Below are 24,730 nucleotides of genomic sequence, written 5' to 3'. Positions count from 1 at the left end.
ATTTGATTTACCCTTCTAACATCTACACACCACTAAAACGAAAAGGCATGTATCTCCTTTTCTTTTGCCTACTTTTTGTTCCTTTAATAAACCATGTACCTATATTATTATAAATGTCTATTTACTTCAAAACCCCAAATCAGACTTTTATGCTATTTTTCCAAAAAAACCAACCATCATAATGAAACTTGTTATCCATATCCTTTACTTTTTCGCCCTCTTAATGGATTGCACGATTCTGTTAAGATCCTGGTTCTTATCTTGCTTGACAGGACCACGCTTCTTAACATTTTTCTCAACCTTTCCTTCTTCAACTTGTTCCAGGCTGTGCTCACGACGTTTCAATCCTTCGTTCAAAATCTTTTCTGTTGTCTTGGTCTTCTTAAAGTGAGGATTGGTGGGATCCATAGCAAAGTTGTGATTAGAATACAACGCTTCAAATCGAGGATCAGAGACATTAACATCAAACCCTTCTTGCAGACCTTCCAGTTCAGCAGCCTTTTTCTTCTGCTTGCGTCCCTTTTTATTTTTTTCGGCTTTCAAGATGCTCTTCATGTCAAAGTGATCAAGATGCTCCGAACCATCCGCGTCGTCTTTCACAATAGCTTCAAGTTCTTCCTTCGTAGCAGCACTGGGATCTTCTTCAACTTCTTTCGATTTCGTAGTTTTCTTCTTACGGTTCTTTACAGAACCATCTTGAAAGAATTCGTCATTAAAACCTAAGTCTTCTTCCTTTCCTCCGTTTGTTTCCTCTTGTCTAGTTTTTCTCAATTCTTTCCTTCGTTGCTTTCTTTCAGCGGCCTTACGCTTGTATTTTTCAATAGTGGTTTCATCTTCTTCACCCCCTTTATCTTCTGTTTCATCCAATCCAGAAGTAAATGTTACCTCCATATCGCCCTTTCCGCCTTCAGACTTACCAGGCTCTTCGAATGGGTTACGTTCAGCTTCATCTTCTCCATCTCCGTTTAGCAATTTCTGGTATCGAGAGCGCAACTCATCAGTATCTTCATCCTCAGATTCGCTAGATGCAACATAAGCACTAAAGTCCAGATCTTCAAGGTCTTGAGATGTAAATGCTTTTTTAATTAGATCCTTTCGGTTTGGATCATCTGCATCCCAGGAAAGCTTTACCTTCGAGTGCTGTAGAGCATCCGTCACAAATTCACGAGGCTCGTAATTTTCAGGAACCTTTGTACATATTTCTCTGGGTTCATCCTCTTCAAAACTAACGCCATCAGGAATAAAGCGCAAGTCGTATATGTTTGCTGTGGTTTCGTATTCAGCGCCATCACAAGCGTCATAAATAGTTTTCGCGGTACGAACACTATCGCATTCAACGACTGCGTAGAAATAGCGAAGTCTTTCCAATTGATATTGTCGTAATTTTACCATGTCAAATTCAGCACCCAGATCCTCTTCGATCAAACCTGCTTGATCGTCGTCAGACTCAGATCCTTCCTTCTCATCAAAGCCGTACTCTTGAGCTTCTTGAAGATCGTTGGAGGAGGAAGAGCTGTCGTTCTTTGGAGCAAAGATTTCACGTGGTGGTCCTTGGACATGCTCAACGCTGAGTCGTTGTTTGCCAAATTCACTAGGATAAACAGAAACTTTCAACAACTTTCCAGATGGGGGACAGAAAGAAGAAAGAGCCGCAAAAAGATCAACTGCTTCTATGTTATCCCAATCCATATTCACAACGGCTATTCTACTAGTTTCGTTTCCACGAGGAATACGATCTTCACTTTCTAAACCAGCAAGCTCGGTAACTTCCGGTTGGACTTCATTCTCACTTTCTTCGTCACTCTCTTCACTTTCCGAAGCACCTACGATACCCTCACCGCGAGCTGGATCAAAGACAGGCTCTTCTTCATCATCTTCTTCTTCGTCTGAACTCTCTGACTCCACTGAGCCTTCTTCTTCTTCGTCAGCTTCCTTTTCATCCTCATTTTCATTTTCATTTTCTTCATCTGATCCAGATTCAGATTTTTCAGAGGAGGAATCTTCATCCTCAACATCGTAAAGTCTTTCAATTTCCTTTGTCGATTTATCTTGGTTTATCCTTCTTCCATATTTATCTACGCTAGCAGAAGTTTTGAAGTCTTTGTCGTCTTTCAATGATTTAAAACGTTCATCGACTTTGACTTTCAAATTGCCACGGCGAACTTTTGAAAATCTGGGATCGGAATGAACAGATTGGAAACGAGGATCATTAACAACATGCTTTTCATCCTTTGGATTTTTGTTAATTGGCTTTCTCTGATTCCCCATTGTTAGCTCTAACACCGAGAGTGTAGGTTTTTCTAAGTGTAGTATGGGTATAGGTGAAAGTACAAATCTTTGGACAGTAAACGCAAGACGTTCGCGTAAAAGTAAAATACCCTGTTTGAATAACTTATTGCTTTCTTAAAGGATAAGATGTATTGTTAAACTGTTTTAAATCAATATTTTCAAAAGAAGCTGGCTGCTGTGTTTGACTCCCTAATGAAGACAGAAAATAGCAAACCGATATACAAGTTATTTTATAAATATATGTTTATACTATAAGATTGAGATTTATTATTAACGAAAAAGTTTCAATCTAAAAATAAAATTTAATGACTGTGATTATAATCGTAGATGATGCCAAATAATAACAATTCTATTGCAAGAAAGCAGTTATTTAAATTTACTTTGCTCATTATATTCTATCCTCATTCACTCAATCTATATTCATTACCTATAAGACATTTGCAAGGATAAATAATTACCTTACTTCTTTCCAAAAAAGGACATGATAGATTTCTGCTGGCGATTTCCACCCTGCTGAGGTCCACTTTTTTTACGAGTAGGGGGATTTGATGCTCTAGCCTTCGGAGGATAAGCCCGTTTGGCCTTTTCATTTTCATTTTCATTTTCATTTTCATCCTCAGAGAATGATTCCCAAGCCTGTTCTTCTTTTGTAATTAAGAATCCTTCGTCGTCATGGGTAGTGACCGTTTTTGTAACTTTACGCTTACCATGTTTTCGTCCGTTGGCTATTGAAGTTATAGTTTCTTCGGGTTCAGGAGTAGAATTTTCATTCGAAGGCTTATTAGACTCTGTATCTAAGCTGGTTACTTCCTCTGGACTGGCAGCGACAGAAATTGCCGATTTTCTTGCTTCGTTGATTGAATTATGATCATCGTCCATATCCATGATATTTCTTAAGTCGTCATTCTCCTTTTTAAGCTGATGTGTCTGTAATTCTGATTTTCCTGTAGGACCGGCCGGCACAGGCTTATTCTCAGATCCCGCCGACGTTTTGCTGGCCGTAGAATTCTGCCGCGAATTTGAAGGTTTCACATTTCTGAACAGGTTGGAAGAGCACGTCTTTGGTTTCTTTGGATCCACTTCAGCGGGTTCTTTCTTAATAGTAGGAAGAGGCGTTTTATTGGAGGGTGGTATCGTTTTCGTTTTCAAGGTTCGTGGCTAAAATGAAAAGTCAGTTTATCTTAAAAACCTTTAATGTCATACCTTCGAGTTTTCATTATGTATGAATCCATACTTTTCACAATGCTCTTTTTGGTATATAACATCTTTGCCTCGTAATTTGTATATGACGGGCAATAACTCATCAAAATCCTTCTATATTAGCTAATGAAAACCTTTTATTCTGAAAAGACTTACGACGATTGGATTTGCTGATAGAGCATAAATTTGAGTCTTGTATCCCTCTTCGAATTGACTGCAAATGTCCAAGAGAGAAGCCTTCGTTGCAAGAGCGTATTGTGTAAGAAAATCTGACGGCAAACTGTCTGACCCACTGTCCAAATCTACCAAGGAACCCAGGTCTTTTGGCACACCATGGATAATATACACTGGATAAAGTTGATCATTTTCATCGTAAAATACTTTCAGATAACTAAATAATTAGACTAGGAAGTAAGGAATAGATTTCAATCTTACCTTTGAGCATCTTGGATAGATATCTTTAGACCTAAACTAAGCACAGTCTCCGTCACCTATTTGTGTTAGAAAAAGCCATTATCCTTTAAGGAAAAGGATTGTTTACCGCTGATGATTCGTTTATGATATTTATTTCTAAATATTTTCTCCATTCCTCCATTCTTAAGAATTGTGAGGTCTATATAGCAGGGAAGTGGAGTGTAAAGTTGGTTGAAAACACCGCCTTTCGATATTTTTTAGACTTGTTACTAAAAAGAATGTAAGACTGTTGCTATTTTAGCCTTTAAAATTTCAGTACATAAACTAATTAGGAACTATAATTCGTCTTGCGTAGACTCTTTTTGCTGATCTTACATGTATACTGTTTCGGATTGTATTTACATACAGGAAAGAAGGATTTTTGTGCCTTGACATGATTACTCCAGATTGCTGTAGCATTCAGAATTAAATTTGGAGTTCTTAAAGGATATTATATCAATATTTACTGACTTGTTATTAAAATTTGATTTGATTTTAGAAGGCTCAATTGAATTTTCATAAACGACATATGAACGCACTGCCACTATGTAAGTTGAAACAAGCAAAGCTGGAATATGAAGAAGGACAAGTAAAATCATAGTTATTTCCAGATTACTCTGATTAAGCAGCGAAGATGCCACTAGAAAGTACTCTTTATTGTAATTTTGCTTTTTGCATCATACTAAAGAACATTAATACGAAGTTGTAGCCTGTTGTGACCTGACAGTATTGAAAGTACGAATTTATATTGGGATTATGAGAGTGTGTGGGTAATAGAATAAGCAGGGTATATAAAGGAATATAGAATAATGAAGCATTTCCTATGGATTTCATGGGCATTCCTCAGCAATAAACGAACAAATGGCTAACTCGCACCCGTGTATTATTGTTCAGTCTTTGACAGCTTATTTTTAAATTGTTTTGACAGGTCTTCTTACTAAACAGTCTTAAACTAATTCTATTGCTGAATACTCAAGTGTTAACTTTGAATTATAAACACTAAGGATAGAGTAACAATTGAATAAAGTAACAAGCATCGTATATACACTACTGCACAGTAATAGAGAAAGTTCATCTGAAGTTACAGTCACATGAATGGTAGCTTCAATTTTTATACTAATCTATTGAAAGTCCCTAAGCGTTTGTTACGAAGCTGGAAAGGGAACTTACGGGGACGCGTAACAATACCTACTCTTCAGTCGCCAAGATTGTTAAGGCCATTAACTAATTTCAAGTATTGGAACCAAAGGCCTTTTCCAACCAAGATGCTTTCTTCAAACATAAGTAGTTTTTCCCGGAAAGCTGAAGAGCAAATTGATGATAATTTCGATAGTGTACTTGTGCAGAATTTGCGAGCCAATGCAAAAGTGGGCACAGATCAATGGAGACGTGCAGCCTTGCAGCCAGTAGAAATTAATTTACGTATGGTCCTTAATACTCGGTTAAATGGTGAAGACAATCATGACTTGCAAAACTCCATCCATTACGGAATAGCTTCCAAACTTGTCTTGGAAACAGTTGAAAAAAATGAATTCAGTGGCTTGCGAAACATGGTTGACATGATTGCTCTATCTTGCCGCAACCAGTTTGAATTTCGCGACTTTTTTGTCAACATCCGATTACCCAAGAAAATTCTGCGTTCCAGAAGCGGATTAGTATATAATGCAGAAAGGCATACACGTTATCAACAAGACAGAGTCCAAATCTTTGATTTAGAGCTTGCAACGATTATAGGTATTAATCCTTTTGAGCGAAAGGAGAAGCAAAGGTTAGGTTTAGACATTGCTTTCACTGTAGGCGATGGTAAAGAATTCGACTCTCTGGTGATCTCTGATTTATGTCATAAAGTTGCAAATTTCGTTGAATCTTCTAGTTTTTTAACTATCGAGGCTTTGGTGCACAAACTTTCCAAGTTTCTCTGCTTCGGCCTGTCTATTGACTGCGTGCATATCAAAGCAGAAAAGCCTAGTGCTATCACATTTGCGGATGCTCCCGCAGTTCAAATCTTTCGTTCAAGAAATTCTTTCTTGCAAGATTCCTTTCGCAAGTACGAGTCTAGCGTACCAAAAATCGCTTACATATCATTTGGATCCAACATCGGCACTCGCATAAAAAATATAGCCACTGCTTTAAAATGTCTATCCAAACACGAGGATGTTAGCATTTTGGATGTTTCACCACTATATGAAACAAAGCCTATGTACTACGAGGACCAGTCGCTATTCATGAACGGTGTTTGTAAGATTGAAACGAAATTGTCACCTTTGTGTCTCCTTCGAGCATGCCAATCCATCGAAAAGGAGCTAGGCCGTGTCAAATTGATCGATAAAGGACCAAGGTGTATAGACCTTGATATTGTGATGTATGATGATTGTATCTATGAGTCTGAAGATCTTACAATACCTCACGTTGGCATGATGGAAAGAGAATTTGTTTTGAGACCATTGGTAGCACTGGATTCTACTCTTGTACATCCTACTACCCAACAACTACTGCTTAAAAAACTAAAAGAATTACCAGATCAGGGAGTTAGAGTTCACGCCTCTTATTTGACCAACTCTATTATGGAAGGTGCTGTTATAATGGGTATCATTAACGTAACACCGGACTCATTTTCAGACGGATCTTCTGTTACAAAGACTAATGTTGTTGAGGTTGTGAAAGGGATGATAGAAAACGGCGCTTCTATTATTGATATAGGAGGTCAATCAACACGTCCACATGCCACGCCAGTTACCTTAAGTGAAGAAATAGATCGGGTAGTCCCGGTAGTACGTGCAATTCGTAATGCAGGCATAGATATTCCAATCAGCATTGATACTTTTGAAGTTGAAGTCGCTAAGGAAGCAATCCATGCGGGAGCTAACATTATAAACGATGTGTCTTCTGGAAGAAATTGTCCTGATATGCTTTCATTTGCTGCAAAAGCCGATGTTCCAATTTGTTTGATGCATACAAGAGGTACTCCCCACACTATGACTTCTCTTTCTATATATGAGAAAGACATAGTTCAAGAGGTATTTGAAGAATTAAATGAAAGAGTTGATGCTGCTATAAAAGCTGGGATCCCACGATATAACATCATTCTTGATCCTGGATTTGGCTTCGCTAAAAAAGCAGGGCAAAGTGCTTATTTATTGAAAAAATTCGACGAACTCGCTAACTATCCTGAATTTATGGATCTTCAATGGCTTTCTGGTCCAAGTCGCAAAGGGTTTACCGGCCATTATAGCCAGGACGTAGAACCTAAAAAAAGGATTTGGGGGACCGCTGCGGCCGTGACAGCTAGTGTTTTAAAAGGTGCAAATATAATTCGAGTGCACGACGTCAAAGAAATGTCTAAAGTTGTAGCCATGGCTAATGCCGTCAAGTTGTCTTCTCCATAAAAAAGAAGAGAAATTAACCATGGTACTATAGTGTTTTCTTGTCTTTCTAGATCAATAACTGTTAATTGTAATTTTTTCCTGGATTACATTATCCAGTGCTAATCAAAAAATTTTGGTTGATTGGTTCAATGTGATTTATATATTGAATGAATTGATTTGAACGCTTGCCAGACCGACCGCCAAGGGAAAGTTAGCTCGTTTCCTATATGACACTTCTATTACACTGTTTATAAGAGATTTATATTGGATGTGCTGCTAACATGAGAGTAACGTAATGTTCGTATCATACTGCTCTTCCAAATTGTCATAATATACTTTATTTCTTTGCACACTGCTCACTGAATCAATTAACTTCCTCCACTTTCAAGCTAAAAATTTTTGTCCTTTCAGTTTTAGAATTTCTTTGTCTATCGTTCTTTCTCCCGCATTATCCTTCTATCCTTTTTAGACTTTCGTTTTGGTTGCTTTCGTAGAAGGTCGGTTACACGAGGAATTATCAAAATCTTGAATAAATATTACAATTTGTTACTATTCAAAAGGAAATTGTATATTTTCTAATTTATTTGTTTTTTTTTTTTATACACATCCAGCCTCGTGCTGAAAGTGGTGGCTAGCGTCTTTCTCACTACCAACCACACCGAAACCCTACTTCTCAAAGTTTCTGGCAGATCAGCCAAATAGAACAACCTGAGAACCGTTCAGATAATCTCTTCCAAGATGAAACCTGAAAAGCTTTTCGGAAGGGATGGTGGACCTTTCAATATCTCATCAAATCGGTTTCACCCCAAAACTTACGGAAGTTCCTTGTTTCGACAGAAGGGTGCTAGAATTGCCAGTGTGATCGGCTTAATATTTATTGTCTTCATGTTTTTCCACAGCTCTTTCTTTTCAGCTGTCGAGCAAATACCCTCTTCCTTGTATACGATGAAGGACGATCCTTCTTACCATTACAAGGAGTATGACTTACGTGACTTAATGAATGTAAAATTTACTGGAGATTACTCTAAAAGCGGGCATATTCTTATTTGTGCTCCTCTTAGAAATGCTCGGGACCATTTGACTATTTTTTTCGATCATTTGCGCAAATTAAGCTATCCTCATCACTTGGTTGATTTGGCCTTCTTAATATCTGATACTGATGATGACACCTATGATTCTTTAAAGTCCAAGCTAGAAATTATTCAAAAAGATGATGATCCAAAAGTGCACTTCAATAGTGCGGTCATTTATTTAAAGGACTTTGGTGCATTAGTTGGTCAGGAATTTAGTGATCGACATGGATTTGCTGCCCAGGGTCCTAGACGTAAGCTTATGGCTCGTGCGCGTAACTGGTTGTTGTCCGCTGCTCTCAAACCGTATCACTCTTGGGTTTACTGGCGTGATGTGGATGTTGAAACTGCCCCAGAGACTATTATGGAAGATCTTATGCGTCATGATAAAGATGTTATTGTACCCAATGTATATCGCCCCCTTCCTGAGTGGTTTGGTACCACTGAACAAGCTTATGATTTAAATTCTTGGTCTGAATCAGAAACTGCCCTCCAATTAGCCGAAACTCTTGATGAAGATGCTGTCATTGTTGAAGGATATGCCGAATATGCTACATGGCGACCTCATTTGGCATACCTTCGTGATCCTAATGGCGATGCTAATTCTGAAATGAGTTTAGACGGTATCGGTGGTGTCTCGATCATGTCTAAGGCAAGGGTTTACTTTGAGGGATGTCATTTTCCTGCTTTCTCATTTGAACGCCATGCTGAAACTGAGGGATTTGGTAAAATGGCTAAGCGCATGGGCTTTTCTGTTGTTGGTCTACCTCATTATGTTATTTGGCATATATATGAACCAAGTGATGAAGATAAAGTTATTATTGCTGAAATGGAGAAAGAACGAAAGGAAAGAGAAACAGCCGAAAGAGAAGCGGAAGCTCAAGCTCATCGTGCTCAGAGCGCAACTCAGCGGTATAATGATAACGGGGCTGAAGAGGGTCCTTTAGCTCATGGTAATGACCACAGTTCCTAAACATGTTTCAATACGATAAAAAGTGCTTTTTAATTGTGATATTTAACTAGTTTTCTAGAGGCGATAAAAGCGCAAAAGCTTACTTCTCTAATTACTTCACCAGCATATTATGTTAATAAGCGGATTCATTTACTTCTAGAGTCTTTCTTTAAAATTGTCTCATAATAATTGCCTTTATTTAATCGCTTGTATCCTTGCGTATTTGATATATCTTACTTTGGGTATTTTTGCGGCAAGCTTTTAAAGTCAAACTTATAAAAGTATAGGTTTTTGGAAACGCTTCATAGGGTATAGAACAAAAAAAGCTTACGCTGGTGCCTATCTTTATGTTCCGACTGAATTTCGGTTAATTTACTTTTTTTATTGTTTTATTTTTTTTCTTCTTCTTTGAATGCTGTATAAATATGAATACTTTTATATAAGATTTTCTTTTTGGCTTTATGATTGCTGGGAAAGTGCCCTTACATTGTACGAAGTGTAAAGCATACTTATGTTTTTTCATTTTCAGTTCAAGTATGTTCATTAGTACCGTACTTAATAGATAGCTCATAGTTAAACAAAAAAGGCACAATTCAACCTCTAATTACGATTCATTCATGCATATGTGTTCATCCCAAAACCTTCGGTTTCTTGTTTTTCTTCTTTATGGTGCTTTTCTTGGTTTTATGTAGGTAGTCTTGCCAATTGTTTACACGATCATCTCTAGTTTCTTCCCAAACTTTATCCGATTCCATTCTTCGTTTACGGTCCTTGGTTTCCTCATCCTTCTTTGCTTGTTCCCTCTGTTGGTAAGACAACTCCAATTGTCTCGCTCGCCGCCTTGCAATTTCATCTTCAATTAAAATATCACGCCAGCGGATTCTTAAATCAAATAAAAAGTCTTCAGATTTCACCTCCTCAGAATCCCATTTCAACTTTTTTTCAGCAATCAGTTGGTTTCTTGCTGTAGTATACGCAGAGTCCAACGAATCTCGTATATTTTCATTATGCAAATCAGACTGGGCCTTTTTTAAGATATTGAATGCATCTGCTGCCTTTGGGTTTTCCCTATTTTTGTCTGGGTGAATCATAAGGGAAATCTTTCGATATAAATTGTTGATATCGTCCACAGTCATCCCAGGCAAAATCCCAAGGACATCATAGGCATTCAATTTAAAAGAAGCAATTATCCGTTCTATTTCGCGTCCCTGTCATCTGTTAGCATTACATTGACTTTGTTTGTATATGATGCCTGAAGAAGCAAAGAAAAAACTGAACAAGTTTTTATGAAAAGAGAAATTCCTTTTCTTTTAAAAGAGGAGTCTAATATTTTACATAAAAAAGCCTGATCTAGTACTGTAGAATAACTTACCTTATTAAGGGTTGTTTCAACGCGATTTAAGAGTTTATCGACATCTGACATTATTAACAATAATATACTTTATTCAAGTTTGAAAAATTTTCCTAAAATAAAATCGTCGACCTTCAATGTCCTTACTCTAATGTGCAGTGTTTAGTCCAAGTAAATCGACCGTGTTAAGCACATATCTTCTAAGTACCAGCTTCGTTGGATCTTTTTCTTCAAAATCCTCCTGGACATGCGGAATCTATGAAATTGGAACTTGTTTATTACATTTAATCTGCATTTAGACATTCTTGAGACGCGTGATACAAGCTCCATTTAACAAACACTTTTTTTGCATCGGTCACTTTTTATTCAAGCCGTTTGTTATGCACATTTTATTTATTTAATAGGAAAAAGTTTCGTGGTATATTTTTAGAGTTATGCAAAATCAAAATCCGTCCGATCCTTCCGATTGGAATTTTACAAAACTGCCACGTCTAAAGGGACTGGATTCCTCTATGAGATGCCTTATCTGTCACGATTTTTTCAAAGGACCAGTTATAACATCTTGCTCTCACACCTTCTGTTCTTACTGTATACGGGATTATTTAAGGGAGCATCCTATATGTCCAGCTTGTCGTGCTCCTGAACAGGAAAGTCGTTTACGAAAAAATAAGGTAATGGAAGATATATTAGATGCATTTTGTTCCATTCGTGCGGATCTAATTCAGGTTTTACGAAAGGATGATCTTTCCGAAGCTAATTTGAACCTCGATTCAGTCCCGGATTCTCAGTCTAGCACTGAGGAATGGGAAGAGAGTGAGAACTCTCGTCTTTCTAGCTCTACAAACAGAAAGAAAAGGAAAATTCAGAACCCTGTTGCTTGCCCTGTTTGCTCGAGGGAAGTATCTCAATCCGAAATAAACCACCACTTAGATACATGTCTAGTAAGTCCCGGTCAATCCTCCACTGAAAATAAGGCTCCTTCACGAGGAAATGCTGAAAAACAGTCTGAGTCAAAATCCAATATTAACTCGCCGGTGATGAATAAAGAATTACCTGAATCAGAACGTGTTCGAATTCCCAAGCTTACCTATGCTCTACTGTCTGAATCTAAAATACGTTCCAAATTAGCAGAGATGGGCCTTCCCACTGATGGTAATAAACAAATTCTACAAAGAAGACATGCTCAATGGGTCACTATGTATAACTCTAATTTGGACCAGAAACATCCGATTTCAAAGAAGGCACTTCTAGCCCAGCTTCACAAGTGGGAGAAAACACAAAGTAACTCAAATTTAGTTACGAAGGAAAAGCTTGGAGGGACCGAATGGGAGTCTACCTACGCAGGTGATTTCGCGGACCTTGTACAAAAAGCCAAAAATACTATCAAGAAATCTGTTCCTTCTTCACCGGATGAACAAACTTCTTCTACAACAGTTGATGAATCTGCTTTTTAAAATCTGTCTAATCGTCTCGAGTATGAGCTGTGCTCTTTTTACTTCAGCATTCACATTATTTAGGGTTGCGGTCACATTTTCATGGTACTTATGTTATTTACTTTTACATATACCTTTTTTTTTTTTTTTTTTTTTTTTTTTTTTTTTTTTGTTAACTATAAAACGTCTAAAATAATATTAATATACACCTTCATTATGAATAACAAGCCAGTAACTAAATCAAAAACTATTTTTCTTGAGATTTAGGCGATATATCTACATCGTCCAGCTTGGCTGTGCATTCCTGTAAATCCGGCCAAGCTATCTGAGTGTAAAACTCCTTTGCAGTATCTACAAAAGGTCTAGCACGGAAAGAAATATGACAACGTAACCAAGCATCTGCTGCCATTATACACCAGAATGCTGTTTTACGATGCCTTTTCATTTCTGTCGAAGAATCTATATTTGTCCGTTCAGTCCGTCTATAAAGCTCATAAGTCTGTTGAAATATAATGGCCCTTCCTACAGGACCAAGTCGTTTTGAGAACACCAAACCAGCGTTCCAATTAGCAGCATCGTCTACTCTGGGATTAGGCAAGCTACTCAAAAATTGACCCAGTAAAAGAAAGCAGCGAGCGGCGTGATAGTATGAATTAAAAGGTTTATTTGAATAATTTTCCATAGCCGATTGCATACACTCGTTAAGACGCAATTTGTTGGTTAAACTCATGTAAGGGCGGTCAAGGTGTATTATATGTTCTGTAACAACAATCATTTCTGAAGCAGCAGCATAGTATAAGTAAGCGTCGTCATTAGCATATTGCTTTGATGCAATTTCATAAATTTGATTGGCATGTGTGTAATCACGAAGCATGAAGGAGTAATCTGCCAACCTTCGAAGGTACGCTTCTATCGAGTCTGGCCGATAGACATTAGAGGAAGCAAAAAAATTCGAATTATGGGAATTATTCTGTGTAGATATCAATTTTTTAGAAGCAAAAAACAACTTTCCTGTAAAGCCACGCCTAGGCGATGCGTATTGATCATCCCATATTCTTATGCATTTATCTAGATGCGGAATAACACCATTGAATGCAATATGACTTACTAATCTTTTTATTGAATCCGCGTCCGATTCAAAAAGCAAATGTTGTTCTTTTTGTGAGCCGTTAAGCATTAGCAATCGCTCTTCAGCCGATAACCAAGAAGAGCAAGGAAAGGGGATTGTATGTTCATAGTCTAGAGTAGCTTTTTGTGAATGTAATCGCAGAAAATAGCCTCTCTCCCCAAAAGTTTGTAGCATTGTATCGAATATAGCCATTGATAGTTCAATGTCATGTTGATCCTCATCATGAACATAAACAAAGAAATAAATAATATCATTCGAAACAAAAGCAGGGAAGGATATTTGAGTGAGTGAATTAATTAACTCTCGCAGAGATTCGAAAGGAGTCGGATTATGCGATGTTACGACGACGAGATGTGCGACAGGGTGGGAAAATGTTTCAAAAGATGCTACTGGCATACCCGTCAAAAGTTGCCGGATATACATAGCGGTTGACATTTCGTAACTTTCTTCGTGAGCTAAATTCCAAGCCCATCGTTCCAAATTTTTATAGTGGATACCAAACGTATATTTTGAAGGCGCCTCAGGAAGTACGAGAGTCCGATTTTTGCTCGTCAATATGTCACGTATGGATACTACAGGGACATCACTAAGGTGAGACTCTAAAGAGTCCACGGGAACAAATTGTAAACTTGTTTTTTCCAGAGTAACCATATTATCTTGCATATTACGTCTTCGTACTTTTCCACGAACACGGTCACCAAAAGGATAAAGTAATTCCCAAAATCCTTGCGGAAATCCCTTGCTAATCGCAAATTCGTCAGCATCGCGAGAGCATATTACAGATATTCTAGGAACATATGCTTCTCTAATTATTGTTCTCAATTCTTCGGCTGAATGCAATCCATCATGTGTTGAAGAGTGCTGAGATTCCTTCCCATCATTTTGAAGAGAGCTACTAGAAAAGTTTTCATCAAAGGATGTCTTCGCTGTCGTTTCTGATTGCTTGTCCATCCTATTGGATCTTTTTGTCAGTAACTCCCGAACAAACAATAGATCAGACGAAAACCGGGAATTTTTTCTTTTTTTATTTTTCAAAGAAAACAGCAACTACATATATCAGAAGAAAAAGGGAGATTATCTTGTTTGAAGAAGTTCGTCTTGAACAGAATTTCTCAGGCAGTATCGTGCACAATTTTATCGAAAAGTAGCACATGCACTAGTTAATCTCAAAACATTAAATATTTTGTTGAAGATGTAATTTGTATCTACCAGACAAGCTATGATCCTAAGTTTGAAACCTGTCGGTGAATTCTACTAAGTGTTGTGTTTTAGTCAACAAGACAAGTACCATAAAAAAGTTTAGAAATTGATTAAGAACAAGTAAGCTAAACAAAAAAAAAAAAGTAGAAAAAAAGAAACTATAAGAATCAAGAGGAACAATGCGGATTAGTAGAAAAACCGGTATTCATTATGTTTTGCTTTACTCAAAACGCGGTAGACTGCTAGCTAAATCTACAGAATTCTTCAATACTTATGATAAAAACCAATGCTATATCTTCGAATATGAAGCCAATAGTCCTGACCACGTATCGCAGATGCCCTTCCCAAAAGTACATTGTAAATCCTTTTCGGACAAGAGTAGGTCTTCCTTGTTCGGAAGCACAGTACTATATAAACATTTTATTATTTATAACTTTCTGAGATTGCTTGCTTCTGATATGAGCAATTGGTGGTTTATTGCTTTTATATTCCAAGTGCTTTACAGCTAGAAAACGCACAGCACGAACACATTTCGTTAAGACTTGCCATTTATCAATTACGAAAAAAATTGGCCCGTTTTCCTTTTTTTTACTTTGTAAAAATTCTAATTCTATAAACATTCAAGCTTTTTATCTGCATAAAAAGTTCAGCACTGTAGGATTGCGAGACTCCATTTTTACCAACATGTTTCGAGAAAAACCATCGGCCATTCAGACCGCAATCCTTCGAGCTACCGATGAGAAGAACACTAAAGATAAATGGGATTTGATTATGGATGTGTGCGATCTACTGTCAAGCAGCTCAGAAGAATCGTATGTCACAATCGTGATTCAAGAAACGAACCTACTAACTTAAACTTCAACTAGTTGCCGAAGTGCTATTCAATTCCTTGATAAACGATTGAATTCTATAAATTCCAATGTCCAATTACTGACATTAACTGTAAGTCGACCTTCAATATCTTGAGATCTGTTCTTTTGGACGCAGAATTATGAAGTATACTGTCTATACACCCATAAATATTCAATTATTCTGATTCTTTACTAACAAAGTCTATTAGTTGACAGATGCTATTGTAAAGAATTGTGATTCAAAGACACAACATGAAATTGCTTCCCGTTTATTCACGGATAGTCTTTTGCACATAGCAGGGAGTCCAAGCACTCATAATCAAATCAAAAGTAAAATTGCAGTTTTGGTTAATGAATGGGCAACAGTATTACAACATGATCCGAGCATGGACTTAATGCAACGAACATGCGATGAAATTCGAAAGCTAGGTACGTTGAATGTTTCTTGACTACAGAGTTTTTTACTGACCAAATACAAGACATTGTTGATTTACGAGCCCCCAAAAAACCAGGCAAGCAAAAAAAGAACAATTCAGAATTAAAAAAAGAGGAAGATGAATTACAGTTTGCATTAGCCCTGTCATTATCAGAGGCTACAGCCCAAGAAGCCGAAAGCCAGAAGCATACTGAAGACGAGAAGAACTCAGAACAACCGACCGAACCTAAAGATACTTCTTTAACTACGACTTCAGCATCCTCGATTTCTCGTGTACGTGCGTTATACGACTTTGCTGCTTCTGAACCTGGTGAGTTGTCTTTCCAAAAGGGGGATGTCATACTAGTTCTGGAAAGCGTTTTTAAAGATTGGTGGAAGGGTTCTTGTAAGAACAAAGTTGGAATCTTCCCCGTCAATTATGTAGAAAGGATTGTTGAACCAACCTCTGAGCAGAAGGAGCAGATGCTTAAAGCAGAACAACTTACTTTTGATGCTCTTCCAAGGATTGATGATTTGCTAAACATACTATCGTCGGCTCCACCCGAAGCTGCTGATGACGATGAATTACAGACTAAATATCACGAAACCATTATTTTACGACCGAAGCTTATACGATTAATAGAAAAATATGCCTCTCAGAAAGAAGAATTAATGGACCTGAATGAACGATTGCTAGGTGCCCGGAAAGATTATGAAGCTTTGTATGAGCAGTCAATGTTGGAAATGAGAAGGTATTAATATATATAATGTTAGCTACTACGTACATTGCCTGCGGATCACTATGAGCTTTTTATTCGCATGGTCATGTTTTTAATGAATATTTCTGTACTATTTGATGAATCTGAATGAACATAATTAAAAGCAAACGTAGAAATTTTTGAGGAAAGTTGACTATGGTTCAGTCTGCAATTTATTTTACCAACTAGCTATATCCAGCTACTTGGTATAGGGTTGAAATTAAATTACCAATAATTGGAGACAAGATCATCCTGTGTTAGATGTTTTGTTAAGCAATTAACTACCAATTCAACGCATTTTGATTTCAACCTTGAATGTGTTGCATTCGATTTGTTACGAACAAGGATTTGATTCCAACTTGCACGCTGCCGCCTTGCACCTAGTAAACTCGGTACGTAAAAACTTGTATAGGCCTCCAGAAGTGCTCATTAGAAGGCTCCTAAAAAAAATAAAAATTCTATAGAAATTTAAACGGAGAGCATAGAACCCTAGCACAATTCGTCAACCGCATAATGATTTTGGGGGCTCTTTCTTTTATTTTTGGAGGGTGTTGTTCTACAGCTTACACTCTTGAAGCAATTGTGAGAGAATACCCGAAGAGTGGGTTATTGATTACATTTTCTCAATTTGTATTCATAGCAATAGAGGGTCTGCTATATTTTTTATTACACAACCCTTCTGCACTGAAGAATCCCAATGTACCCAGGAAACGCTGGATGTGCATAGTTTTCCTATTCTTTAGTATTAATGTCTTAAACAACGTTGCTTTGGGGTTTGACGTTTCTGTCCCCGTACATATAATTCTTCGAAGTAGTGGGCCGCTAACTACCATGTCTGTGGGGTGGATGTTAGCAAACAAGAAGTATACAATATTGCAAATGATAAGTGTTGCTGTTTTAACCATCGGTGTTGTAATTTCAGTTCTTGGGAATACAAACGACATTCATGTACACATGTCTTCAACGACGAACTTTACAATTGGCTTCACGATATTAATGGTAACCCAGCTTCTTGGTGCATTCATGGGACTGCTTATGGAAGACACATACAAAAAATACAACGCTAGCTGGAGAGAAAGTTTGTTCTATACTCACGCTTTTTCAATTCCCTTCTTTCTACCACTATTGGGTTCAATTCGAAAACAATGGATGCTTTTATTCACGGACTCTGAAAGCTCCAATCTTGTTTTATTTGGTATGCCACCAGCCTTTTGGTATATTTGTCTAAATACATTGGCACAGTACTTGTGCGTACGAGGTGTAAATTCCCTTGGTTCCCAAAGCTCTGCATTAACTGTCACAATCATTTTGAATATTCGTAAATTCGTAAGTCTTTGTTTGAGTATTCTTTTATTCGGTAATCGCCTGAGCGGTCCGGTCGTGCTTGGAGCTTGTTTGGTATTTGGTTCTAGTGCAACGTACGCCTATAGCCGGCCAGCGGTTAAAGCAAAAACTGTTGGAAAAAACGAAAAAAAGAATACCTGATCTCATTGTACTGATGATGCTTGTATGCTAGAAACAATATTCAAGATGTGTGATGAATTGCAACCAGGACATTGAAAAGGAAGAAGAAATTAATAGATATTTAAAAACCAAAAAGAAGAAGAAAAAAAAATAAACACTAAAATTCATAACCGTGGGAGCAAACCAACATACCAGAACTGAAACTTTTGAGCGGAAGAAGGAAAACTGCTTGTTGTAAGCTCTAATAAATCTTTTATTTCCTGAAAAACAGAAGGAACCAACGTTATATCCTGCCAGTCGTCAGCCTGCGAGTTTTCGGGTGGATCATAGGTATAGAGTGTTTTGACTGTAATGACAGGTGACTGTTGAAAAGAAGCAGTTAATTTTGGATTGTTAAAGAAGGTAACTGGTAGATATGGAGTGAAGCACCAAACGAAAAGTGTATTACGCTGATCAGTGAGACAAAATTTGTGGACTGCGTTCAATTCGCGAAGTGTTAATAATTCAGAGGTAACGACATAAGAAGGATGAATACGAGTACCATTAATCATAATACAAGACTTATCCAGACGGACGCTTTCACAAACATCTTGCTCATCTTGAACGCCAAGAGCAGCTTGGCAGGACGAACAGTGATACAAAGGGGAGTTACTTTGGTAAGACTGTGGATTTTCCTAGAAAGAGGACATGGTTAGACACACAGACAAGAAAGAAAAATAAAAATAAAGAAAAGTAAAAAGAGAAAATTAAAATAACTAAGGAATGTACTCTTTCAGTTACCGCGACCTAACAAAGCTTCAATAGGTGCGACCTGTGAAGAAGGAGCGTATGAATGGGAATATCATAACAACCCTCTTTGCAGGGGTACGAAATGATATTTCCAAGTTTCTCTTTGTTTATTCTAGGACCTATGTATCTCCTTGGGATTTGTGAACTGTATAGAAAAGCAAATCAAGGGTTTCTTTTAGGTCCGTACTTTCGTAAAAAACAATATAAATAAAAAAAAAAAAAAAAAAAAAAAAAACTAAACTAGCAAAAATAATTTAAAGAGATTGGAACTTACCAATGAATTTGGATGCAAAAGAAGAAAAGAGATACCCGAATAGGACATATCTTGAGTAGGCGTAAAAGAAGGCATACCACCGTTCTTAGCCAAAGTAGCAGGAAAATCCACATGGCAGGCCCAGCAATCCATTAATTCTTGCCAATTAGCCGATGGCAAGTCTCGACAGGAAAAAAAGGTCGCGAGCTCAGCGGAGCAGTACCTACATTGGACGACCTGTTTGAGGTGGGAGTCGAAATCAAGAGCTTTTAAAGGAACGACAATATCAAAATTCTGGATACGAGGAGAGCAACGGATCACTACTTGTAGAGTGTCATCACGCTGAACGGCGACGACCGGCTCGTTCTTGCTAAGGGCCAGAGGAAGTGAACACGGAACATCACCCACCCGCTTTGGGTGCGGCGTGGTGTTTGGGTCCAAATAAACGTTAATACGACCTACATGCGTCAAATATTCTGACAGCATCACATCGCCTTACTTATAGTAGTCGGACAGTGCAAAAAGTAGCAAGGCCTTTGTCAAATAGCTTGTTACCTAGAAGAAGGAAGCACATACTTAAAGACGATTGAGAATGGATCGTTTCCATGAAACGGGTTCCTTTGTATATATTTTATTCTAACTCAATTTAACTTTTTTTACGGGTGAAATATGTACAGCCCAACTCAAAGATTTCAATATGTAAAACCTCCCTACTGCTTTGAATTCCCTAACACCTTTTTCTTTCCTGCCCCCACATGGATATTGATATGTCTTAGGAAGTAGATACATTAAAAATCGTATCCCACATGCGGCCTATGTGGGATATTTGGGATTCCTTTAGGAGGACTGTAGAAGGAGCGAGTATAGAGTAGCTGAAGGAGAATAGCAGAAGAAAGCTTTCAAAATCAACAAGTAGCAAAAGAAAGTGTTCGTTAGGAATGCCATTTCATATATTAGAAACGACCTCCATAGGTAACTCCATGACCATCTTTCACATGACGAAAAAAAAATATGTGGAAAATGAACTGAAAAACTAAGAGGCAACTATCTGGAATGTGCTAACGAATCAAGCAGTTCTTGTACAGTTGCCATCCAATCTCAAGTCGTTGATTATTGTACAGAAAAAAAAAAAAAAAAATTTCAATAAAATTTCTATGTCCGTTACCTTTCATCAATTCTTGTAGCTTAAGCTTTTTTTGCCATGAAAAGAAACAAAATTTTCATGGCGCATTCTTTGTTTGATCGGATTGTCTTTTAATTAACAATGAAACTAGTTTTCTAATGCATTCAGAGGCCTTTTTCGTGCCGAATTTTTGAATACCAATTTTGTTTTTTCTGTGTTTCTCTTCCTTTGTTTACGTTGTTTTCACTCTAGTTTGTTTATTGTTTACCAAACTACAACGCACAGCTCGTTCGGATTGTTCTCTGTTGTTCTATAGCTTCGAATTAGGTAACTTAGCGGCGGTTTTTCTTCCTTGCTACCTAAGCGCTTTGTGATCGACAAAAAATTTTCTTTCTCCCATGTTCTTTGGCTGGGACAATAACAAACATAAACGAGTCAGTGCCCTCATTATATTGGCTTTTTGACCTGGTATAAACCAACCTCCTCTCAACCACACACCATAAAAACAACATTTGAAGCTTTTCTTCAGCTTTAAAGTCTGTTTTGACGGCAGAGGATTATTATTATTTTTTAAAAAATTTGTATAGAAAAGCGAAACATTTTCTGTTTCCTTTTTGTGGTGTTTGATTTAAGAGACTTGATTGCTTTCTCTTTTTTTCTTCATCTGTGTTTCTTTACTGTGTATTTTTAACTTTATAAGTTTATACACTTCTTTTTGTTGTTGGTGTCTTTGTTTTTCCATTTACAAACATCTCTTCAAATTACCCATAAATTTCTAATTTTTTGTCTTTTCATTTAGTTGTTTATTGATTCATCCTTCATTATGGCTAAAGAAACGAAACTTTATGAGACTTTAAACGTCGACCCTTCTGCTTCTCCCAACGATTTGAAGAAAGCCTATCGTAAATTGGCCTTAAAGTATCACCCTGACAAGAACCCCAATGCCGGTGATAAATTTAAGGAAATTAGCCGTGCTTATGAAATTCTCTCGGATGAGGAAAGACGTTCCACCTACGATCGTTTCGGCGAAGAAGGATTACAAGGTGGTGGTGCTGGTGACGGTATGTCTGCTGACGACTTGTTTGCTTCCTTCTTTGGCGGCGGCATGGGTGGCATGGGTGGCATGTTCGGTGGTGGCATGCCCCGTGGCCCTCGTAAGGGTAAAGATTTGGTTCACACCATCAAGGTCACCCTTGAAGATCTTTACCGCGGTAAGACTTCCAAGCTTGCTTTACAAAAGAAGGTCATTTGCTCCAAGTGCAGTGGCCGTGGTGGTAAGGAAGGTGCTGTCCGTACTTGCCAATCTTGTAGCGGTTCTGGTGTCAAGTTCATCACCCGTGCCATGGGTCCTATGATCCAACGCATGCAAATGACCTGTCCCGATTGTGACGGTGAAGGTGAATCTATCCGTAGTGAAGACCGCTGCAAGGAGTGCAATGGTGCCAAGGTTTCCTCTCAACGTAAGATCCTTACCGTTAACGTCGAAAAGGGTATGCACAACGGTCAAAAGATTGTTTTCAAGGAAGAAGGTGAACAAGCTCCTGGCATCATCCCCGGTGATGTTATCTTCGTCGTCGACGTTAAGGAACATCCTAGATTCAAGCGTAATGGTGATCACCTATTTTATGAAGCCCATGTAGACTTGCTTTCTGCTTTGGCCGGTGGTCAAATTGTCATCGAGCATTTGGACGACCGTTATTTGACTGTCCCCATCATCCCTGGTGAGTGTATTCGTCCCAACGAACTCAAGGTTATCACCGGTCAAGGTATGCTTTCTCAACGTCACCACCAACCCGGTAACCTCTACGTTCGTTTCACCGTTGATTTCCCTGAACCCAATTTTGCTTCTGAAGAAAAGCTTTCTCTCCTTGAACAAGTCTTACCTCCTCGTAAGGTTGAAAAGGCTCCCAAGAAGGCTGTTACTGAAGAATGTGTTCTTGGTAACGTTGATCCTACTGAGTCCGTTCGCATTGATAACAATGTCAACCCTACTACTGCTACCGCTATGGACGAGGAAGAGGAGGAAGATGATGGTGGACATCCCGGTGTTCAATGTGCTCAACAGTAAACTAATATCTGTGATGCTGTAAGCTCGTGTCTTTTCTTTTCTTCTGTTATTTATAATAGATTCCTTACTATTTACTGGTTTCCACTTTTCATTATAACCTATAAAAGGCTTAAAGTGGTTCCATTTCATGTGGTACCCTTGCCAACGTTCTTTTAATCCGTGAGCATCTTATAACACTTAATGCTTATTGTTGATCGGTCCATTTTGTGTTTTATAAGCACGTTTCATCGTTTGATTTAAGCTTTCCTTTCTCCCTTTTATGAAGGTTTATTTGGCACAACATCCTGTACGATATCTTATCTTAGTTATTGTCTTGTGTAAGGCTTGTCGTGCCTTTTATGTTTAGTTGGGTTTATTACTATACATTATTAATCTACGTCGCAATATACTTTTACTTTTTTCATATTATATACAGTCATATTTTCGTGCTCTGTGGTAATGACTACATAAGGCAATAATATAAACTCTTTAAGCATAAAGTTGAAGTACATTTTTGTTAAATTGTGTCTGAGAATGTGTTTGTAGCCAGTATAGTTCGGCCTTGGAGGAATTTTCAGTTTATTAGTTTAACCTTGGGTTATATGATCTAGAATTCCATCATCCGTAGTAAAAAAGTTTAGTCGCTCTTCACGATAATCTCGAGTCATAATGCCCCCTGGTTTGACGATTCGATACACCTCAGGCCAGTTTTTGATATTGTTCACAGGTTGACCAATATATTTATTATAGTCTTGTATGGATACTTTCTCCGTCATAGTAGGTGGCTGAACTAAAATGTATACAGGGAAGGCAGAGTTTGAAATATTTAGCTTAAAAGCACCAAATATTGGGGAAGCAGATATTACAGGAATATTTCGATCTTCTCCGACAATATGTAAAACTTTGAAATTTCTTTCGTAAAGTTTTGGAGTATCGGTGATGATATAGTGAAACTGGGTTTGAAACAGGTCGTCGTTTAAACGAGAAGAATCTTCCTCTTTATCATAATACCAGTTTGGTTTTTGTAGAAAACGTGTGATGCCTGTCATACAAGGATAGGTGTCCAAATGAACGGTTTCTAAAAGAATAAGACATTAGCTTTATACAACATTGTAAACTTACCATATGGATTAGTATTCATTGAGTGCACTTTTTCCAGTGCCGCGCCTCCAGGATAAGCAAATGTAAAAACTTTTAGCAATAGAGAACTTGCGAAAATCCCAAAAGAAACCCCAATGATAAGTCCACTGAAAGCTAGCTTCCTAAAATTATGATTCATTTTATTTTGATCCTTCGGTCGCATCAGATATGCGAAACCAGTTGCACAGGATGCATCAATCCATGGAAGGATATAACTGATAAATCTCCATTCTTTATGTTTCAAAAATGAAAAAATAAAGACGAAAGCAAAAGGAACATAAAGGAGGATTCTTGACGAACGAACAGTAAGGAAAGATACGAGTCCAAAAAGAAATAATGTAGGATTCAGCATAATCCAAGGAATCCTAATGAAATAATAATAAAATGGACTTGTTCCCCATTCTGAAGACTTTCCTTCTAAAACATTAAAAGCGAACGCTTGAAGTTCGGGCCAGCACCATGTTCCCCAAAACCATGAATCAATGAAAACCGTGAAAGCAAGGGCGGTTGCAGAAGACAAGACGCCGATAACAAAAAGTCGAACTAAATGAACTCTGCGTTGGCCAAGAAGACATAAGGAAAGTACGCTTAAAAGTAGAAAGATCTCAGAGCGGACGATGACAGCAGCAAACACTAGGACGGAGATAGACGTATAGTACTTCCCCGAAAGTAGTAAAGTCAAAGCGGAATTTGTAAGCACGAGTCCATAAACATTGGGTAATGGTCTGGACATATAGTATACGAGATGAAATTGAGCGGCCGCTATTAAAAGAAATGAAATACCGGCGAAGAACCCAAAACGTTTTCTTAAAGCTTTTCCTACGGCCATAAAGCTTTCACAAGAAAGAAAGCCAATGGTCCATCGTACTGCCAAAAGGGAAGAAAAGTGTTTAGCAGGCAAGTAGGAAACGAAAGCTATGATAAGGCTAGGAATAAAGCTCCTTTTGACAGGCCCAGGAAACTTTTGATGATCGTACTACAATTCCAGTTAGTTTTATATGCTCATATTCGTCTGCATGTGCTAACAATGCATTCTTTTTTTTTTTTTTAAGAACAAAACAATTTGGAAGCAAGTACCTTTGAAAGATCTAGTTTGTAAGTTTGGATATCATGAATAGCCTGCATTGAGAAGGACTCTTCGACTTTTGTATAAGGGGTCATAAACGCATAATAGCCCATAAGTAGTAGTAATAGTCCATTGGCGAGATACCAAAGAACACCTTGCCTAGAAAATCCCATTTCAAGCTACATATATCTCATGAATTTCAAGAATAAATTTAATGTAAACAAAAGAAAAAGGAAAGTATTGGTGATGCTTTTTGAATAGCACAACGCAGCGTACTTCTTTATTCTATTATAATCAGATGTTGAAGCACACTAAAGGCATGCAATCCGATCGTTCGAATGCAATAAATGGGAGACGTGAAGAGCCCCATGTTGCTGTTTTC

The 24,730-nt window shown here is 37.8% G+C and overlaps 12 protein-coding genes across 12 annotated transcripts; 6 read left to right on the top strand and 6 right to left on the bottom strand.

The window, feature by feature from the left end:
* Window positions 1-204: 204 nt before the first annotated feature.
* esf1 (pre-rRNA processing protein Esf1) lies at window positions 205-2,268 on the bottom strand (the record flags this gene model as incomplete). The annotated part of the gene is made up of 1 exon (XM_056180189.1): window positions 205-2,268. One exon carries the CDS (start codon window positions 2,266-2,268, stop codon window positions 205-207), a length of 2,064 nt encoding a protein of 687 aa, XP_056036133.1.
* Window positions 2,269-2,748: 480 nt separating this feature from the next.
* cdc27 (DNA polymerase delta subunit Cdc27) lies at window positions 2,749-4,084 on the bottom strand (the record flags this gene model as incomplete). Its single annotated transcript, XM_056180188.1, has 5 exons — window positions 2,749-3,447; window positions 3,493-3,600; window positions 3,646-3,880; window positions 3,925-3,980; window positions 4,031-4,084. The coding sequence occupies 5 exons, from the start codon at window positions 4,082-4,084 to the stop codon at window positions 2,749-2,751; spliced, it is 1,152 nt and encodes a 383-aa protein (XP_056036136.1).
* A 949-nt stretch (window positions 4,085-5,033) lies between these two features.
* fol1 (trifunctional dihydropteroatesynthase/2-amino-4-hydroxy-6-hydro xymethyldihydropteridinediphosphokinase/dihydroneopterin aldolase Fol1) lies at window positions 5,034-7,328 on the top strand (the record flags this gene model as incomplete). The annotated part of the gene is made up of 1 exon (XM_056180187.1): window positions 5,034-7,328. One exon carries the CDS (start codon window positions 5,034-5,036, stop codon window positions 7,326-7,328), a length of 2,295 nt encoding a protein of 764 aa, XP_056036135.1.
* A 717-nt stretch (window positions 7,329-8,045) lies between these two features.
* anp1 (Golgi mannan polymerase I complex subunit Anp1) lies at window positions 8,046-9,350 on the top strand (the record flags this gene model as incomplete). The annotated part of the gene is made up of 1 exon (XM_056180186.1): window positions 8,046-9,350. The coding sequence occupies one exon, from the start codon at window positions 8,046-8,048 to the stop codon at window positions 9,348-9,350; it is 1,305 nt and encodes a 434-aa protein (XP_056036130.1).
* Window positions 9,351-9,958: 608 nt separating this feature from the next.
* Window positions 9,959-10,752, bottom strand: spf31 (DNAJ protein, splicing factor Spf31; the record flags this gene model as incomplete). Its single annotated transcript, XM_056180185.1, has 2 exons — window positions 9,959-10,537; window positions 10,702-10,752. 2 exons carry the CDS (start codon window positions 10,750-10,752, stop codon window positions 9,959-9,961), a joined length of 630 nt encoding a protein of 209 aa, XP_056036129.1.
* Window positions 10,753-11,114: 362 nt separating this feature from the next.
* Window positions 11,115-12,134, top strand: rhp18 (Rad18-like protein ubiquitin protein ligase E3; the record flags this gene model as incomplete). The annotated part of the gene is made up of 1 exon (XM_056180184.1): window positions 11,115-12,134. The coding sequence occupies one exon, from the start codon at window positions 11,115-11,117 to the stop codon at window positions 12,132-12,134; it is 1,020 nt and encodes a 339-aa protein (XP_056036132.1).
* Window positions 12,135-12,360: 226 nt separating this feature from the next.
* On the bottom strand, window positions 12,361-14,193 carry trs8502 (TRAPP III complex subunit Trs85b; the record flags this gene model as incomplete). Its single annotated transcript, XM_056180183.1, has 1 exon — window positions 12,361-14,193. The coding sequence occupies one exon, from the start codon at window positions 14,191-14,193 to the stop codon at window positions 12,361-12,363; it is 1,833 nt and encodes a 610-aa protein (XP_056036131.1).
* Window positions 14,194-15,126: 933 nt separating this feature from the next.
* hse1 (ESCRT 0 complex subunit, sorting receptor for ubiquitinated membrane protein, Hse1) lies at window positions 15,127-16,467 on the top strand (the record flags this gene model as incomplete). The annotated part of the gene is made up of 4 exons (XM_056180182.1): window positions 15,127-15,254; window positions 15,309-15,384; window positions 15,503-15,722; window positions 15,773-16,467. 4 exons carry the CDS (start codon window positions 15,127-15,129, stop codon window positions 16,465-16,467), a joined length of 1,119 nt encoding a protein of 372 aa, XP_056036353.1.
* Window positions 16,468-16,979: 512 nt separating this feature from the next.
* On the top strand, window positions 16,980-17,951 carry yea4 (ER UDP-N-acetylglucosamine transmembrane transporter; the record flags this gene model as incomplete). Its single annotated transcript, XM_056180181.1, has 1 exon — window positions 16,980-17,951. The coding sequence occupies one exon, from the start codon at window positions 16,980-16,982 to the stop codon at window positions 17,949-17,951; it is 972 nt and encodes a 323-aa protein (XP_056036354.1).
* Window positions 17,952-18,094: 143 nt separating this feature from the next.
* ipa1 (cleavage and polyadenylation HECT-type ubiquitin-protein ligase E3 Ipa1) lies at window positions 18,095-19,458 on the bottom strand (the record flags this gene model as incomplete). The annotated part of the gene is made up of 2 exons (XM_056180180.1): window positions 18,095-18,604; window positions 18,994-19,458. The coding sequence occupies 2 exons, from the start codon at window positions 19,456-19,458 to the stop codon at window positions 18,095-18,097; spliced, it is 975 nt and encodes a 324-aa protein (XP_056036351.1).
* Window positions 19,459-20,918: 1,460 nt separating this feature from the next.
* mas5 (Hsp40 family DNAJ domain protein Mas5) lies at window positions 20,919-22,163 on the top strand (the record flags this gene model as incomplete). Its single annotated transcript, XM_056180179.1, has 1 exon — window positions 20,919-22,163. One exon carries the CDS (start codon window positions 20,919-20,921, stop codon window positions 22,161-22,163), a length of 1,245 nt encoding a protein of 414 aa, XP_056036352.1.
* Window positions 22,164-22,729: 566 nt separating this feature from the next.
* Window positions 22,730-24,521, bottom strand: alg12 (dolichyl pyrophosphate Man7GlcNAc2 alpha-1,6-mannosyltransferase Alg12; the record flags this gene model as incomplete). Its single annotated transcript, XM_056180178.1, has 3 exons — window positions 22,730-23,220; window positions 23,265-24,258; window positions 24,360-24,521. The coding sequence occupies 3 exons, from the start codon at window positions 24,519-24,521 to the stop codon at window positions 22,730-22,732; spliced, it is 1,647 nt and encodes a 548-aa protein (XP_056036349.1).
* Between the last annotated feature and the right edge of the window lie 209 nt (window positions 24,522-24,730).

Source organism: Schizosaccharomyces osmophilus, chromosome 1 (assembly GCF_027921745.1).
Source record: "Schizosaccharomyces osmophilus chromosome 1, complete sequence".
NCBI classification, from domain to species: Eukaryota; Fungi; Ascomycota; class Schizosaccharomycetes; order Schizosaccharomycetales; family Schizosaccharomycetaceae; genus Schizosaccharomyces; species Schizosaccharomyces osmophilus.
This window is presented reverse-complemented; position numbering and strand designations above follow the sequence as displayed.